The sequence below is a fragment of the Plecotus auritus genome, assembly GCF_963455305.1.
Source record: "Plecotus auritus genome assembly, chromosome: 1".
Classification (NCBI taxonomy): domain Eukaryota; kingdom Metazoa; phylum Chordata; class Mammalia; order Chiroptera; family Vespertilionidae; genus Plecotus; species Plecotus auritus.
Window position 1 is genome coordinate 198,112,496 of NC_137770.1, and position 19,265 is coordinate 198,131,760.

General features: G+C 42.5%; 2 protein-coding genes across 11 annotated transcripts in view; one reads left to right on the top strand and one right to left on the bottom strand.

Moving 5' to 3' along the window:
- The window catches only part of SHROOM3 (shroom family member 3), a gene marked incomplete at its 5' end in the record, with an annotated part of 299,535 nt that extends 292,034 nt beyond the window's left edge, over window positions 1-7,501 (bottom strand). Inside the window, one exon of the mRNA XM_080675496.1 lies at window positions 7,337-7,501. Coding sequence (XP_080531622.1) covers window positions 7,337-7,501 — 165 coding nt within the window. The remainder of the gene's footprint in view (window positions 1-7,336) is intronic.
- Window positions 7,502-12,670: 5,169 nt separating this feature from the next.
- CCDC158 (coiled-coil domain containing 158) overlaps window positions 12,671-19,265 on the top strand; it is a 76,333-nt gene continuing 69,738 nt past the window's right edge. For 6 of the 10 annotated variants that reach the window (XR_013960566.1, XR_013960567.1, XR_013960568.1 and 3 more), the window contains exons 1-2: window positions 12,671-12,826; window positions 18,261-18,303. The gene's annotated coding sequence lies outside the window, so the exon portion shown is untranslated. Of the gene's footprint in view, window positions 12,827-18,260; window positions 18,304-19,265 lie in introns of those variants that run through there. The other 4 variants (XM_080667529.1, XM_080667532.1, XM_080667525.1 and 1 more) reach the window with 2 other exon arrangements.

Sequence of the window (19,265 nt, forward strand, 5' to 3'; positions counted from 1 at the left end):
ACAGCAGGGGCTAAGAATACAGGACCCAGGGTCCAGATGTGTAGCACCAAGGCTCCTGTTGCAACAGGTACTGCTGAGATGCTTTGTCTTCCAACCCAGCCCCCTGACATAACCAATTCTTATGACAAACAATCATTTCAACAACAGGGCCATTCAGAACCTCTTCATTAATGCAAAACCTCTTCCAGGGGATCTGTGTTTGACTGTTTCAAAGGTCTCTCTGCTGGTGACAGGACAGTCTAACTGCCTCCCAGCCTACTGGTTCCAGTTGCCAGTCCTCCAGAGAGGCCAGTGCATCCAAGACCTGGCAGCATCCAGACTCTGGGCGGGTTTGCTTAGGATTCCCCCCATGTAACTAAAATGGGCCTCCTTCTTTCCAAAGGCTGAGTTGGCCCACTCTGACTTCTCTTCAGCTGGAATACACATTTTAGTCTTCTTCTTAAGGAATCTTAGATCACAGAAGCAAACGAAGTACATGAGGAAGTTTTAATCCTTTGAAGTGCACAGAAGGTGCCTCTCCAGGTGAGGACACCATGAAGGTACTAAAAAATGTTAAGTGCCCCTCCTTTTTGTGGGCCTTGAACTACTTAAAGTGGTTGCTTGAACAGTAGTCATTCCTATTTTATGGGCCCTTATAGAACTAAGTGTTTAATTGTTTTTCCTGTAATAAATTTTAAAACATATACAAAACTTAACCCCATATTATTGTATTTTTTTATCTTTATTTTGAAAGTATTACATATGTCCCCTTTACCTCCATTGACCTCTTCCAGCCCACTCCCACCACCCCTCTCCCCCCCCTCCCCAGGCCCTCACCATCCCATTGTTTGTGTCCATGGGTTATGCATATGGGGCACTTAACATTTTTTAGTACCTTCATGGTGTCCTCACCTGGAGAGGCACCTTCTGTGCACTTCAAAGGATTAAAACTTCCTCATGTACTTCGTTTGCTTCTGTGATCTAAGATTCCTTAAGAAGAAGACTAAAATGTGTATTCCAACTGAAGAGAAGTCAGAGTGGGCCAACTCAGCCTTTGGAAAGAAGGAGGCCCATTTTAGTTACATGGGGGGAATCTTAAGCAAACCCACCCATATATAAAAAAGCCCAAGCGACCGTTATGACAGAATGACCACAACGACTGGAACGACTGGATGACTGGCTGGTAGCTATGATGTGCACTGACCCAGATCTTGCTGCTGGGGCCCTGACAGCCCCGAATCTGGTTCACCCACACCCCGGACCTAGACAGGAGAGAGGAAGGAGCCCGATACCTCGTGGAATTGGCCGTTGGTTAACTTGCTGCTGGGGCCAACCTCCTGTGGTCCCTCCCCCCAGCCAGCCAGCGCCCCCAATTGGTCCTGATCACCAGCCAGGCAGAGGGACCCCACCCATGCATGAATTCATGCACCGGGCCTCTAGTATGCATATAAATTCATTGGTTGATCTCTTTCCACCCATAATCCCATATTTTACCCAGATAATAGCTCTAGAATCTAGTCAGAGCCAAATATTCCTATGATAGGCAATGATGACTGAATGGCATAGTGTGTTAAGTGCCCGGACTCTGGGGAACCAGGATGCCTGGATTTAGATTTTAGCTCCATCACTTACCACTTGTGAGAGCTTCAGAAAACCACTTGAATTCTGTCTCATGTACAAAATTAGCATACTAATATTATCTTCTTCACGGAGTTGTAGAAATTAAAGGATTTAACACATGTGGGTCTCTTGGAGTAGAGATTGGCACATAGTAAGTCCTCAGTACATGCCAGCAGCAATTGTTGTTTATTGTTGTCATACTCTTACTTGAGTTATAAACCGTGGGGGCAGGTACATGCCCACTGCAGGTGAAACTGCTTTTTTTCAGCCACAATGCAGAGTGAGTCATAATGAAATCAGGCTGCCAACTTCCTGAACTATTAAATTACTTGAGCTTCCACATACAAACGCTTTTTTTTTTTTTTTTAAAGTTACCCTTTCTTTTTGAAGTTCGAAGATTACACAGGCTCTTTCCTCACCCCCACCTTTCCTTTTAGGGACTTTAAATCCCAAAGGAAGGAATTTGAAAATGATTTCTTTTATTGCCACCCTTTTGTAGTTCCCTTTTTTCCTATTCATTCTCCTACCTCATTTGTACCGACAGAAAAATGATACTTCATTCATTATATTGTCATCCATACCTGGCAGTTCATAACTGCTTTGTATACTTGCCTTTCATATGTATGACTCAATGTGTACTGTCCCTTCCCTTCCCTTAGAATGGGGGGGGGGGGTCACCCTAGATTGGGAGAATAGCAAACATTTGGTTAGTAATGTATGAGGTAATGTTCATTTCTTCACTGTCCGAGAAGGAAGATCTGGGATATACATGATCAGTCACTAAATTTCACTTTAGTCTCATCACTGTATTAATTATATAGGCTTTCATCAGTGTTCACACACCGTGTTGGTTGGAAAAATAATGCCACCTCCCCACAAAGACATCCACGTTCTAATCCCTGAAATCTCTGAATATGATAGGTCACATGGCAAAGTGGAACTAAGGTTGCAGATGGAATTGAGGTTGTCACTCAACTGATCTTAAAATGGAGAGATTATCCTGGTGGGCCCAAGCTCAAGGGCCCTTAAAATCAAAGAGAGAAGCAGAAGTTAGAAATCAGAGTGATGCAATGTGAGAGGGACTCAACTTGCTATTGCTGGCTTTCAAGACAGAGAAAGGAGACCATGAGATTCTAGAACAGTGGTTCTCAACCTTTCTAATGCCATGACCCTTTAATACAGTTCTTCATGTTGTGGTGACCCCCAACCATAAAATTATTTTCGTTGCTACTTCATAACTGTAATTTTTGCTACTGTTATGAATCGTAATGCAAATATCTGTGTTTTCCGATGGTCTTAGGTGATCCTGCTAGCAGTTCTCAACCTGTGGGTCATGACCCACAGGTTGAGAACTGCTGCTGTAGAGCCTAAGGCCATTGGAAAACACAGATATTTACATTACGATTCATAACAGTAGCAAAAATTACAGTTATGAATTCACAATGAAAATAATTTTATGGTTGGGGGTCACCACAACATGAGGAACTGTATTAAAGGGCCACGGCATTAGAAAGGTTGAGAACCACTGCTCTAGAAGCTGGAAAGGACAAGGAAATGGATTCTCCCCTCCAGCCTCCAGAAGGGCATACAGCCTTGCTGAGACCTTGATCTTAGCCTGGTGAGAGCCATGTTAGACTTCTGAGCCATGTTAGAACTCTATGATAACAAATCTGTGTTGTTTTCAGCCACTAAGTTTGTGGCAATTTTTATAGCAGCCACAGGAAACTAATACACACTCCATCACTGGAAATCTGCCTCATCTCACAGGACCCACCTCCCTACTCACTGCCACTGCTCTCGTTTGTCTTTGCTTATAGAAGTAATCAAGCACCTACTCTGTGCCAGCCACTCTTCTGGATCCTGGAAATGCACAGGAATAAGACATAGCCCTTTCATTTACTCAACTAACATCTGTGTACTCGGGCTCTGAGTTAGATGTGGTAGAGATGAAAACAAAACAAACAAAAACAGGCCCTGCCCCAAAGTGGTTCAAAAGCTTCTGAGAAGACAAGCAACGTAGATAAAAATATATCTCCATGATTCAGAGTAAAACCTGCGGGCTATGGGGGCGTAGAAGAGGGACTACCTATCTCAGCAGGATGAAGTCAGGAAAACGTCAGAGGGAGGAAGAAATGGAGTGATGAATATGAGTTTGCCAGACAGACAAGATGGGGAGAGCTATTCAAGAGCTTTGAAGCAATATGGCATTTGAATTTTGACTAGTGCATATTAGGAACAGAATTTTAAATTGTATATTGTTTTAGTTAGTTTTAATTGAAATGGAAATAGCCACATGTGGCTGTTGGCTACCATATTGGACAGAGCAGAGTATGCCCTTGAAAGGAAGTAGATTGCCTTCTTTCCCCCTTTTTCACTTATTACTGACTGGAAAGCAGATGTTGTAGGAAGTGATCTTGGACCAAGCAGATGGGACATCACCTCAAGGGGTAGAAGGGACTTGGGTCCCTGACGCCATGCAGCCATCTTTCAGTTTGGCTTATGTTCAGATTATTATGTGAGAAAGATATAAAAGCCTATATTGTTTAAGCTTTTATTATTTTGGATCTCTGCACAGCAGCCAAATTTGTATACTAATTCAAATGTCTTCTAGAACAATGAAAAGCAAAAATCACAATCTTTGCTAAGATTTTTTTGAGTTCCTTTCCTTCTGTGTACCAGGCCTTATGCTAACTGCTCTAAATGCATGGTCTCATTTAATACCCACACATTCTGGTAAGGAAAATAAGAGTATACCTCCATTCTGCAGATAAAAATGGAGTCTTAGAGGAATGGCTCAAAAGTGGTAGAATTAGATCTGAGAGCAAACTACACTGAGTGGCCAGATTATCATTATCTCTGAACACATAATAATCTGGCCACTCATTGTATATCCTATATAATAAAAGGCTAATATGCAAATTGTCCCCTAGACCAGGAGTGCAACCAGCAGGCAGGCCAGCCAACCGCCCATGTCCTCTCCCCCTGGCCAGGCTGGCCGGACCCCACCCATGCACGAATTCATGCAACTGGGCCTCTAATCTATTAGGATATCTAATAAAAGAGTAATATGCAAATTAGCCATCACTCTGCTATACCCACAAGCCACGCCCACCAGCCAATCAGGAGCAAGTATGCAAATTAACCCAACCAAGATGGCTGCGGCCACGGAGCAAGCAGGAGGCTTGGGTTTCCCCAGCAATGGAGGAAGCCAAGCTTTCTGCATACCCTGGCCTGCCTTGGCCTCCACTCAAGGCTACAAAGTTTCAATTATAGAAGATAAATAAATCCCAGATACCAGGGCCTCCGCTTGGGGGTGGGGGGGTGGGGGCGGCGTAGTCAGCCTGCAAACCACCACAGGTCCCTCGCCCAGGCCGCCCCACACCCCAAGGGAACCCCCACCCTGATCCGGGACACCCTTCAGAGCAAACCAGCTAGCCCCTACCCATGCACCAGGCCTCTATCCTATCTAATAAAAGAGTAATATGCAAATTGACCATCACTCCAACACACAAGATGGCTGCCCCCATGTGGACAAAGATGGCTGCCCCTATGTGGACACAAGATGGCCACCACAAGATGGCCAGCAGGGGAGGGCAGTTGGGAGGGACAAGGCCTGCAGGGGAGGGCAGTTGGGAGGGACAAGGCCTGCAGGGGAGGGCAGTTAGGGGTGACCAGACCGGCAGAGGAGGGAAGTTGGGGGTGACCGGGCCTGGAAAGGAGAGCAGTTGGGGGGGACCAGGCCTACAGGGGAGGGCAGTTAGGGGCAAACAGGCTGGCAGGGGAGTGGTTAGGGGGTGATCAGGCTGGCAGGCAGAAGTGGTTAGGGACAATCAGGAAGGCAGGCAGGCGAGCAGTTGGGAGCCAGGAGTCCTGGATTGTGAGAGGGATGTCCGACTGCCTGTTTAGGCCCGATACTACCGGATCGGGCCTAAAGAGACAGTCAGACATCCTTCAAGGGGTCCTAGATTGGGGAGGGTGCAGGCTGGGCTGAGGGACACACACCCCGTGCACGAATTTTGTGCACCGGGCCTCTAGTATATATATGTATGTTTGTGTGTATATATATATATACACACACTGAGTGGCCAGATTATTATGCCTTCAGAGATCATAATAATCTGGCCACTCAGTGTATATTCTGGTATACAGATACATAATATTTTATCCTTCAAGGCCAGGTAAATTGAGGGTACCACCAGAGTTTTTAAATGCAGAGATGACATTTATATTTGTGGCAAATATTCTTTGTTGTCTACCCAGCACTAATGCCCACCTTCTGCTTGAAAACAAAACCTCAGTGGGCAGAGATTCCTTGACATCAGGAAGGTAAGTTCCTACTGCAGAATCCAGGAGAGAAATCCTGACTGGTCTAAACCAGTCATGGGCATCTTATTCCCCTTGGCCAGTAAGTAATCTGAGGATAGGCATGTGGCACAGTTCTGGTCAATGAGATGTAAGCAAAAGTCTGATAGGAAGGGTGTCCCTTTCCACACATACAACAAAGCCAAAACCCTGCTCAGAATGAAGATGCGATGCCAGAGGTAACATCCACCACGCAACCATGAAGACAAAAGCCAACATCATTAAGAATGGCAGGGCAGAGAGATCAGTGAAGTCTTTGTTGACATTATTGAACTGCTGCTCCTTGCCTAGACAGCCTACCTCCACACTTCTTGTCATACGAGAAAAACAAACCCAAATTTATTTAGGTCCCTATAAATCAGGGTTTCAGTTTCTTATAGCGGGAAGGCTTCCTGATATGCATACACACACATCTTTTGTTTCTTAGGAACGACAAGGGAAAGTCACTCAGCTCACAGTGGTCACACTCTTGGCTGCCTGCTAGAAATCAGTTTCCACTGGCTCATCTACAGCAAGAGTCATTTCCGTTTTCACCCTCAAACTGAAACACTTTCCCCCTCAATTACAAATGTTTCTTGAATAATGCATTGTATGAAAAGCGCTTATATCCTGCTGTTTTAGATTATTAATATTCTGAAATTTTAAAAGAAATCTCTCTTAATCACTGTAGTTTAAGAAAAAAGCAGAAATACGACCTCTAATGTATGAAATAGATTCATTCACTGGCTATACCTATCCACACCAGAGATAAATAAAGAATTGAGGCATGTTACAGAATGACTAAAGTTTAAAAATCAGGTTAAATACATAAATAAATAGAAGAGGAAAAAATGGCTTTTTGCCCTTGAATTATACTAAAAGCTAATTTAATTCTCCTCTCTGAGTGTGATGAAAAGCAATAATATTTGCATAATCAATTATCCAGAATTACAAATTCTAAAATATTTTTGGAATGTTAGATATTTTTCAATTGAAAGGAAAAAGAAGAGGTATTTTTTCTAGCCATGTGTTAAATAGAGGCACACATACAAAAACATATACTATGCCACCACTTTAACTATGTTCATCTTTAATCTGATTTACAACTGAAAAGATCATGTGGTAGCTGGTTTTATACTATTTCATTCACAAAAAGAGATTATCCAAACCAGCACATTTTTCTCCAGGCTTTCACAGAATAAATGAGCTAGACACATTTTTCTCTCAAACACCAAGTTATGCAAAATATATCCAGATACAATCAGCAAGGTATGACACATCAAATTCAGCAATAGTCAGGCAATGCTCAACATTTTTTTTTTTTTTTTTTTTTTGCATTTTGACAAAAGTTGGAAAAGCAATGTGAATAAAGGCAATATTGGCAAAGGAAACATACCTTAGAGATGATTAATGGTTCTCCGTGCTCCAGGCCACCTTTCAAAGTAAAACCCCAGGGAGCTCCTCCCTGCAAGAATGCTTCCAGATAAATGTACCTTCCCATGGGGGTCGTGGTAGGGTTTAGTGTGGCACAAGTCTCCTCGAAGTTCTCTGTGGTTCTCATCATGCGAGTTAAATTGTAAACGCCTGAAGCAGATTCAAGAGAGCGAAGCTTCTATTATAGCCCATTATTCCATCCTTCACTATACGTACTGGCCAAAAGAGGGGTTTTAAGAACAGAGTTCTTTTCAGATGTAAAATCTTCTCCCAAGCTTAACTCCAAGATGCTGACCCAGGAGGATTTTTCACTTCAACATTCTGTAAAGTCTCCTCCTGGAATTCCGGGATCTCAATGCAGCCCCAGAGTGGTGTGTATATATCTCTTCACTCCATTGGACAAAACTTCTTTCAATGTCTCTCTCAAGACTGCTTTTATTTCATGCATATACACAATAAAACGTTTTCTGTATATAGTTACAGAGGAAATTAAAATAGTCTTACAATATAGTAAGAAAATTGCGAAACCTCCAACAAATACTTCATTTTTGATTGATTATCAACCCTTTCTTCCTCGCGCAGTGAAATTTACCATTACAATAGCCTCCCCCTCCCCAGAAGTAGCTTTAAAAGAAAGAAAGCACTTACTATGCTTCAGCTTGCTTCAGAATTTTCAAACTTGTCCCAAAGAGACAGAGAAGCTGTGCTAAAACTTTTTGCTTATGTTCTTCAGCAATAAGTTCCGAGTTTATTTCTTGCAAAAGGGGAAAAAAGTGTTTGCAGGATGTAGAGAACAGGGAAAAAGGCATGGTACATTAATCCTCAATGGAAAAAAGCACCCAGGAGGCAGCCCAGTTCTTTCTTTGGTCTTTTCAGTGATGATCAGCCAGGGCTGCTGCTGCTGAGGCAGCCACTTGCCTCCTCAAGTGAGAGGAGAGGAAGGAAGTGAGAGGGAAGTGGATTAAGGCAAATAGAGGCACCGCTACCATTCTGCACAGTAAGCTGTGCTACGCAGAATTCAGTTCAGCACAAAGACCTGACCAATCAAAACAGCCTTGCAGTTGATAAAATACCATACAGATGGCTAATTGCCCCGGAGTAGAAAGAGTTGATGGAACAGCCCCACCTTGGACCAATTAAACCAGAATCCCTGGGGGTGAGACACAGGCCTTGACATTTTTTAAACTCTGTGCAATTTTGCTGTGCAGCCCAGTTCAGGAAGCAGTGCCCTAAGCAGTAAGTGTCAAGGTGGTAGCCCAAGGGCTTTATGTTTTCATTTGAAGAAAATACCACGTATATTATATGAGCAGCCTCTCATCTGGCAATAAGATTCTCCAATCAAATGTCTGCTTGTTTGACTCATACACAGAAGGCAGGTTTCTTCACTACTTTAATTATCTCCTCTAAGACTGTTATTCATTTTTTAAATGAAAAGAAATAATGCCTGGCAAGGAATAGGCACTCAAGGCTAAATATTGTCCTGATTTCAGGTTATTGGTGGAATTTTGTAATAACGTTACATAAAATGTAACATTACTACTTCTTATTAAAAACTTGTGAACAGTACAAGATAACTATATCTTATACGCAGAAGCCTCAGCTATTAAGTTACTGGAACAAATTAGAATTATTTCCAAAGAATATGTTTGCTAAAACATTTTCCGTTTAAAAGTATGTGATAAATGTAAATTATGTTGGAAACAGGTTAAAGACTACTGTGGGTTTTGATACCAATTTAGTTTTGGTGTTTGTACTTATAACTAATGAAAAGGTAATATAATACAGAAACAGACATAATATGCAATATCTAGACAAATTTAATGTACAACACCTGGCAAGTGTTATTTGATTTTCAGTGGTAACTTCAACTGAGGGGTTGAAAGACACACAAAAAAGTAAAATCTCATTTATGTGTAATAACAGTATTTCAGTGGAAATGTGGTAGGCAGTTAGACAGACATGAGCAGAGCAAGGACGATGGGCCAGGTACAGGTCACCAGGGTAGAAAGCCCCAGGTACCTAGCAAGAGGCAAAACTGGGAAAGCAAGGACCTCATCACCAGGGTAACCTTTCCTCCCCTAGCACACTGATGGTCATGCACTTTAGACCCCTGACCTTGCGTATCACTGGTCATGTGGTTCGGATCCTCCCCAGATCTTTCCTCCCCTGGCATGCTGCAGGTCATGTTGGTTAGACCCCCTGAGAGAAGGAACAAACAAGGGAGCTGGAGAATAACCCTTAAACATTAAGCCCCAGGACAAGGAGGTTCTGACCAGAATCAAATACATCTAGGCCTCAGCTGTGTTTTGCTCCAGGCCCAGAAAAGCAGCAAAACCAGATGAGCCAGGCCAGAGCTCACCTCAGGACCAGTTGCATTGACTAATGAGCTCCATTCCAGGCACCAACCTATCAGTGGAGACCACAACCCTGAAAGGACACACCTGGAAAATTGATGAATATTCTATTGAGATCTTCCCCTGAGGCTGCCCCTAAAATCTCCACCCAGACAGGGGTGGGCAAACAATGGGTTCTTAAACTGGACCGGAGGGCCGGAACAAAAGCATGGATGGAGTGTTTGTGTGAACTAATATAAATTCAAAGTAAAGGAGCGGAGGGGAGAGCAAGAGAACCGGATAGAACAGCCGGATCTGGCCTGCAGGCCGTAGTTTGCCCACGGCTGACCCAGAAGGACTTGTTTTCTTTGCTGAGTCAGTATCTCTGGAGAACCACTTCTTTTATTATTTTTTTAAAAACATATTAGTATTGATTTCAGAGAGGAAGGGAGAGGGGGAGAGAGATAGAACATCAATGATGAGAGAGAATCATTGATAGGCAGCCTCCTGCACCCCGCCCCCACCCCCCACTCCTCACTCCCCTTACTGGAGACCAAGCCCACAACTCAAGCATATGCCCTTGACCAGAATCAAACCTGGGACCCTTCAGTCCGCAGGCGAAAGCTCTATCCACTGAGCCAAACCAGCTAGGGCTGGAGAACCACTTTCTTCACCTATACTGTGGTGCTGGTGGGCTGACCCCACCTCTGGCTCCAGGTGTCAACCTTGGCTCAAATGATTAGTATGTGGATGGGCATGTGACTCAAGCTTGGCCAATGTAATAACTAGAAATTCTACTGGAGCTAACAAAAAGGGGCATTCTCTCCTACTGCCAAGCTGGTAGGCAGGTCTCTACAAACCCAAGAAGGAAGCCTACTCCCTAAGAAATCAATCCCAGATATGGAGACAGTGTTCTGGTATTACCATTTGAGTCCTGGGTGCACTGTATCTTACTTAAACCATCAATTCTCAAAATTCGTGGTTTCAGGACTCCTTTACATGCTTACAAATCATTGAGGGCTCATAGAAATGTTATCAACATTTACTGTATTAGAAAATTTAAACAGAAAAGAACATTTAAAATATTTATTTTTTAATTCATTTAAAAATAATAAATCCATTTTAGTATGTTAAAAGAACCAACGTATTTTAGTGAAAAAATCATTATATTTTCTCAAACAACAAAAATTACTGAGAAGCATGGCATTGTTTTACATTTTTACAAATCTCCTTATGGCCAGTTGAGTAGAAGACAGTTGGGTCCTACTATCTACTTCCGCATTCTATCTGTTTGATATCCATATCACATAGCTACCAGAAAACTCCACGATACACTTGTTAGAGAACAAGTGACAAAAAAGCAAAGTAGTTCTTATTATTATGAAAAAGGTTTTGATCATGGAGACCCAGAAGGGTCTGGGGACTCCCCAAGATCCCCAGACCATTCTTTGAGAATTGCTGCCTTAACTAGATGAAGCTATACCTAAGGCTCCTTCACTCTTATCAGTTTTGTGAGCCCCACATACCTGTTTATTTTTTTCCTTACACAGTTGGCCTTGGGTTTCTGCTACTTGTAACTGAAAAAGTTCCGAGTAATACACAATGATACCCTTCAGGGTTCTTCCTGGCTTAAGAGAAAGTTTAGGGAAGCTAATGCTGACTCACTGATACAATTTTGAATCTTTTCTTTCTACTGCTTCCCTGCTTCCTTTTGCCTCTAACTTAGATTTACTACCACTTTCTTAGTCAAATTCGTCCTTTCATGACAATGGATCGAACACAGTTCACAACTCTACTTTTTGTCTCTATATGAAACATTTCCACTGTTGGCGATTGAGTTCATGTTGCTCTGTTACTGTGAATATGGCTCCAGGGTAGAAAAATATTTCAATCATATTGACTCTCCCATTGTCTGGCATGCCTGTACCACTCTTTTAAATGTCATTTGCCTAATCATTGTTTTGGCATCTTAGAAATTATGCATCACTCGATTTGTTAACATCGCTTAAGGAAAAGTTAATGTGTTCTATTCAAAATTCTCACTTCTTGATTTGCATTTTTTATAGTAAGCCCTAACATTCTTCTCTTTGTCTTTGTTATCACTTTAAATATGATTTTTAAGTTCCTGAATTTTTTTAATGCCTCTGAATTTAATAATTCAGATTGAAGATGTCACTAGATTACATCTGAAAAAAGTTATAGTGACATCTAGTGGATCTTCTGACTAAAGTTTAGTTACTAAACAATCAAAGTAATCGTAGACAACAAATTATTAAATTGTAGGTTTGAAAGGTTATTTAGTTTTCGTAGAAAGTCTCAGAACCATCCTAAGTAGACAAAAATCTACCTTATTTTAAAGTTTGCATAATCTCTCTAGACAACCTCTCAGATGCAAAAAGAATAATCTCTTTATGAGTCTCCTTCTTAAGACTGAGGAAAATTCCCAGCAGCATAATGTGAATTCTGTAAACTTGAAATGGTCAAAGGGGGATTTAAGGAGAGGGTGGAGGAAGTGTCAGAGGTGAGGCACGGTGACGGCCTGTCGGGCAGCGCCAAGATTGGGCTTGAGCTTGACTCTTAGGGGGCAGAGCGATAGGGATCGGTGCAGGTTGGGAAGAATTTGGGAAGATCCTTTGGGGAACAACTTCGAGAATGGCCTGGGGCGTGCGGGTGGCGAGCACGAGGAAGTTAGGAGGCTGTAGCAAAAGTGAGAGGCCTTGAGGGGCACCGAGCACAAGAGGGGCCCGAATCCTGGGTCGTTTTGGGGCAGAGCTGCCCGGATTGGAGGCCGGGCTGGGTGTAGGCACAGGGCTCTTGGGGGAAGATGGGGCGGGACTGGCACTTGGTTGCTCCGGCGACGGCGTCTGGAGGGCGGAGCGCCTCCCGTACCGTACCTCCCCCCACGTCTCTTCTAGGTGCCCAACTGCCGCCCGCGCGGGGGTGGGCGGGGCGCCGGGGAGGGCGGGGTGGGCGGGGCAGAGCCCAGCGCCCCCGCCGCCGAGGAGGAGCTGACCCCTCTGCCGCCGCCGCCACCGCCCGGTGGACGCAGGTGCGGCCGCCGCGCCCGCCGCGCCCCCGCGCGGATGCGCCGGTCTCTTAGGATGAGGTGTTGGTTGCAGGTACAGAGGCCGCCTCGGCCCGGGGACCGGGTGAGGGGCGGGGCCTCCAGAGGACCCGGAGCAGCGCGTCTTCCTTTCTGAGCCTCCCAGACCTTGATGTTTGTGGATTTACCGGAATGTTGTTTTCGGGGATCGCAGGACGCCCCGGAGGCAGTGGCTCTAACTCTGGGACCACCCGGCCATGTGCAAAGTATTCGATTTGGGGTGGCGGGGGCGGGGGGGCGGCGGAGGAGGGAGAAAGAAACCGCGGATCCAGGCACAACATTGCTGTCCACTCCTGTTCCTACCCAGCCCCCGGCGGGTGGGGAGGACATGGAGATCTAAGGAATGTCTAGCCTTGGACAGTCACCGACCCCTCATCCCACATGGGATTGTAGTAAGGGCTGTGCAAGGGCCCTGGAGCGCTCCCTGTAAGGGACGCTGAGAGTCTGGCTCTGCCCTATTGTCAGCATCCGTCAGAAATGAGTAGCCAAATGAGTCCATCCCTTTGAACAGAACTCTGCTCCCAGTCCTCTCCCAGGCGGTACCTGGTTTTGTTGGTGCACCGGAAGGTTGGGGGAAAGTAGAGGAGAATAAGGAGGGCTATTTCTCAGGGGTTTTTGACCGGCAACCACTTCTTACTTTGTCTCAGCACCTGAGTCAATAAAGGGCCTGCACCTTCCACGTGTCCCAGAGACCAGTTAGACGGGACTGTTTCTCTGCGTGTAAAGTCGTGGGTGGGGGTGGGGGTGGGGGTGGAGAGTGGTGGGAGAGGTCTGGTCCTCCCAGCTCTGTGCTATCGATTTGGGGAGAGAAACTACGGATCCTGTCATAACGTTGCAGCCGTCTGTTTTTAATCTTATACAGTTATCTATTTGTGTTGTAGATAAAATGGTTTTTATGCCATAGAGTTATTATTATACTCCCAAAATAAAACGAGGGCAGAAATCAACAATTTATTCTGTATTTGCAAAGTCCTTACTATTTCACAAAGAGGACTCAATGACGTCCTGTGTGTTTGGGTCACTCACTTTAAAATTCCACAATTTATTAAATAGGACTGCTTATGAACTGCCTGTTCCCAAACTAGATGGCCCCAAATATATGATATAATAGGCTGAATAAGGGCCAAAAACATCAGGACCTAAGCTCTGGAAACTGTAATGTTATGAGGAAAATAAGTCTTTGCATGTGTGATTAAGTCAAAGATCTTGACATGGACCAGCTGGGTGGGCTCAAAATGCAAGCACAAGTGTTCTTAAAAGCAAGGGGCACAGGGAGATTTGATAGAAGAGGAGAATACAGTGACCACAGAGGCAGAGATTAGAATGATGAGGCCCCAAATCGAGTAATGCCAGCAGCCAGCAGAAGCTGGAAGGGGAAAGAAGTGGATTTCCTAGAGCCCTGCCAACACCTTGACTTCAGCCCTGAGAGGCTGATTTTGGACTCCTGGCCTTCAGAACTGTAAGAGAATAAGTGGCTATTGTTTTAAGCCACCAAGCTTGTGGCCGTTAGTCACAGCAATTACAGCATGACCAAATACATATGGTCATGCTTATAAGTCACATAGAATCAATCCTGTATTGATGAATATTTTAAAGCCCTCCAGCTGGGGCAGTGACAGGTTTGATGATGGAGAACACTAAATATTTTCTTAAGCCCTGTAAACCGGAAGGAAAAAATTTGAACAAGGAATTTGGTAAGGAGAAAATAAATTAGGTGCTTAGGAAAGAAATAGTCTGGCACTTAAAGTAAAATTTTAAACTTTCAAATGTATTTCTATTAATATATCACTGTATTTGCCCTAGTTTAGAGAATAAAGGTACAAAGTGACTTAGGCTTGGTCCTTCGCTGAGACATTACTGGAAGCCTTCATACCAAGAGTTGCAGACACCTGGGATTGAGTCCAGGCCTGGGGGAAAGAGGCAAAGCCAAAGTGCTTCCATGCGAGGGGTGTTAACATCTGGCTAAAAGCGACCTCTGGGCATCTTGAAATGAGGACTCTTTGGAGTTATCAGAGTGCACAGAGAAATCAGTGTTTCGGTTTAAGTGATTGATTTCGGGGATGCAGGCTGCTAATTTGCACCCCTGCTCTTGCCCCACAAACATCACAAAGAGAAGCCAATTCAATTCCTTCTTAAACTGCTTTTTTGAGGTATAATTTATATACCATAACATTCACCAATTTTAAGTATAACAGCCAATGACTTTTAGCAAATTTAGAGTTTTGCAATCATTACCACAATTCAGTTTTAAACAGTTCCATCATCCAAAAAAGCCCCTTATGCCCATTTTACAGTCAATCCCCATTCCCACCCCCAGTTCCAATCCACTTTGGATCACTGGCCTACTTCAGAGTTAAGTTTTAGTCCTTCCGCTGGGCTACTCCAATGGCCTTATTACTGGCCTCTTCTCAGTATATTGTCCACCCAGCTGCTGGAGGATTATATGCCCCTGGTTAAAATCCTCCAATGGCTTGCCATCGCAATGAGAATAAACCCTGAAATTCTTAGTATGGCTTTTTAAAGCCCCTGTGAGCTCTACCCTCTACCAATCTCCCCAGCAACTTCTCAGGATAATTTCGGGAAGGAAGTGATAGGCACAACATTGCTTTGGGTGTGGTACACAGCTGGCTATCCATAAGTAGGCCTCTCATCCTCCCTTGACTACATGCAGCCTCCTTCCTCATCCGTCAGTGAACACTGAGGCCTTTTTATCCCAGGACCTTTGCATATGGTATTTCCTCTTAGGACCTTCTCCAATCCTCTGTAGAGCTGACTCCATTTAGTCATTCAGCTCAAATGTCACCTCTTCATAAAGTCCTTTCCTAACCTACCCTAAGTAGTTTCAACTTCATCTCTCTGTATATTGTGTTATTCTCATCATTGCACTTAACCATTCTCCAAAATTATATTTTAATTTGTTTCTTTAGTGTGTCTCTTTCTCCATTAAACTGTAAGATTCATGAGGGTAGAAACTTGTTCTTGATCTTAGACAGCTCTATCTCTAGTATTCCTAGAAGCATTAATTATAGCAGTACAGTAAAGCATTGTAAAGCATCAAAATGCCAACAGCAGTAATTAATAATTATTGAATGCTGACTATGTGCCAGGCCCTGTGCCAAGTGGCTTGTATATGAATGATTTAATTGAAGTTTACTGTGTTTGATATGGGAAGAGTAAGGGAGCACATCCTCCAAATATTAAATGTCCTCCTCTATGTTAAATTATTTTTTTTAAAGACATTGGATAGTTTTCATTCTCTTATTATTAGGACTAGAGGCCCAATGCACGAAATTTGTGAAAGGGCCTTGGCCCCCACCACAGCGGCTGCCTCTGCCTCGGCCCCCGCCCGCCGCCACGGCCAGGGGCCTCTGCCACCTCTACCACGGCCCCTGCCCACTGCGACTTTGTCCAGAAGGAAGGACATCTGGAAGGACATTCAGTCTAATTAGCATATTATGCTTTTATTATTATAGATATTTATTTTAAAGACTAGATCAATGTATATTGCCATTAGTAATCTATTATTAAACCTCATTTTCCACATCCCTAAAAACTAAACTATGGAGGATTTTGCTAGGAAGAAAGACTTTAGCAGAGTCTTAAAAGAGCAGGACATTCTGAGGACACAGCAAGTAGACCTTGATTGGGGCACAGGAAAAGTCTGAATGGAGATGAAGTTGGGAGGTTGTTAGGCCTGATCATAAAGGGTTGAGTGCTAGTCTTAGTTCACACCTTAATCTTTGAGCAAGATAGGACAAAATGGCTCTGATTTTAAAGGGAACTCTTAAAGATTGTGAGAAAGTGAAGCTAAAAAGATCATTTTGAGGTATTTTATAAGGTCTGGCAAGAGTTTACTAAAGCATGAAAGAATACAAAAGGACTAAAATTAACTAAATAGCATATTTCAGGGTTTGTTCCTTATGATTTATGCGCACACTTAAGTCTTCTTTGCTGAGTTAAAAGATATTACAGAGATAGACTCAACAGAGTATCGCTACTAATTGGATATGGAGTTTGAGTAGATAAAGAATAGATAAAGAGCCCTAGCTGGTTTGGCTCAGTGGATAGAGCATCGGCCTGCAGACTGAAGGGTCCCAGGTTCGATTCTGGTCAAGGGCACATGCTTGGGTTGTGGACTCATCCCCACTAGGGGGTGTGCAGGAAGCACCCAATCAATGATTTTCTCTCATCATTGATGTTTCAATCTCTCTCCCTCTCTGACATCAATAAAAATATATTTTTAAAAAAGACACTGAAATGTCTAACTTGGGAAGTTAGTTTTATGGTGTTATCATCTGAGAACAGCCTAGAAAGCAGGTTAGATGGGAATGTGAAGAGACCAGATCTGGTATAAGATGAATTTAAGATGACTGTAAACATATATGCAGAGGTATTAAAGGAACATATATTCATTAAAATTTTTCTAAAGCCAGTTATTATTTTTTAAACAAATAGCATGAAACTTGATGGAAGCAGTGGAATTGTCTCTATCTGGCTTTGTTGTTGACTGAAATCATCTGTGAGAAGTCATCATATTTTTTGGTCATCTTTTTGCTAAATGTTTTCCATAGTAAATTATAGAATGTCCAAATTGGAGAAGATTTTAGAGATCTTCTAGTCCAACACTTTGCCCTAGAGAGGACAGCCAGTGACAGTTGTCATCCCAACAGATGCTCATCTACCCTCAGCTCGAACACCTCACAAGCCTCACGAGGCGCTCTAGTTTTTAGAATATCCATCTCTGTCCTGACCTAGAATCTACCTCCCTTTACTTCTAATCATTAGTCCTAGTTCTGCACATAGAATATTGACTCTCATTTTTTCAATGTGGCAACTGTTCACTTAGATTCCACTGAGATATTCCAAAAATCCTTGTTGTTTATCATTTCAGCTCCACTTCTTAAACTTTATAGACCTATTTCTAACCCACTCACAAAAGTTCCTCTACCTCGTAACTTTTCTAACCAAGCACAAGATCTGTTGCCTGGTCAACGCATCTCCAAGAAATAAAAGCAGGTCAGAAGACATTCAGGTGGTTATTTAAGTCAGTTTGGACTGTACATCGAGAAAGATCAGGTCTGGGAATATACATATGAAAAAGGGGACCATGTGCCTGTAGGTTTACTTGTGTTATCTTAATAATGCCAATAAGATCTGTACCAACAAAATTAGATTGCACCAACAGGGAGCATATAATTGAACATGTTCTGTTGTGTAAACATAGCCTAGATAAGTGCCATAAAAAATACTTTCATAAACAAAATAAGCCCAAAGGAAAAAACTTTAAAGACTTTTATTGCTGTTGATGTATATATGTGTTTTGGATGTTGTCAAGATCTTAAGTGTTGAAAATGAACTTGTGAATTGAAATTTTTGAAAATAATAAATTTCATCTAATGAAATATTATATATTAATAAGCATATTTTAAAATATTTTGTTTTTTTTTCAGGTGTTAATAGGATAAGTGAAAATAAGAATATCCAGATATTAAGGTATCTCTTGTTTTATTTTTGTATTTAAGAATTGTGAACCTAAACAACTGATATACTTTATTATATCTATACTTGATCTGTCTTAGAAACTGAAGCCTTGAATTTGATGAATTTCTAGGCTGGAATATCAAAGATAAAGCCACAAGGGCTATATCTGTGGTTTTCAAACTCTGCTCAGTGGAGCCTTCTGTATTCCATTATGGTGTCTCGAGGCATAGAGGAGAGTGTGTAGTAGGGACTCTAAAGATTTAAATAAAGACTTCTACTGCCTAAAAGAGTTTGAAAAACACAACTTTAATCTTTAGTAATGGTGGAAATTGAGGCTCAGAGATATGAAGAGATTTGCCCCTGCTCTCACAGTTAACCAATGACAGAATTAAGTTTCCTGATTCGAAGTTCTGTACTTCTTCTGTTCTGCCTCCCTCCAAGATGGTATTGTGTACTGATGAAGTGTGATCTTAAATAGCTTAATTCTGTATTGCATTATAATAGTTCCTGTGTTCACTCAATGCGTTCTAAATCCACTTTCTTTTCTATTAGTAGAACTATTTGAAACTTACATCTTCTTTATAGATAAATAGAAAGATATAGCCATTTATTATGGAAATGAGTTAGTATACTATTGTTATTCATGTTTTACTGTCCTATTATGTGGTACTATATATACTTATTGATTGAAGTAAGGACCATATTAAGGCTGCTCATGAGTTATCTCAGTTAACTCTTATTCTTTTCAGTTATACACTCTTTATCTCCATCTTATAGTCTTATGGGGGTTAAATATTGTTTTCAAGGTCACACAGCTAGTTGATCACAGAGCTAGGATTTGAACCCTAGCAGTCAATGACAACATCTAGAGAGAAAGAATGCGATTGAGAAAGCAGACACTAAAATCCATGTGAAGTTAATAAGCAATTAACATTAGCTCAAGCAGTGAAGTGATGTTCATTAATATTCTTATA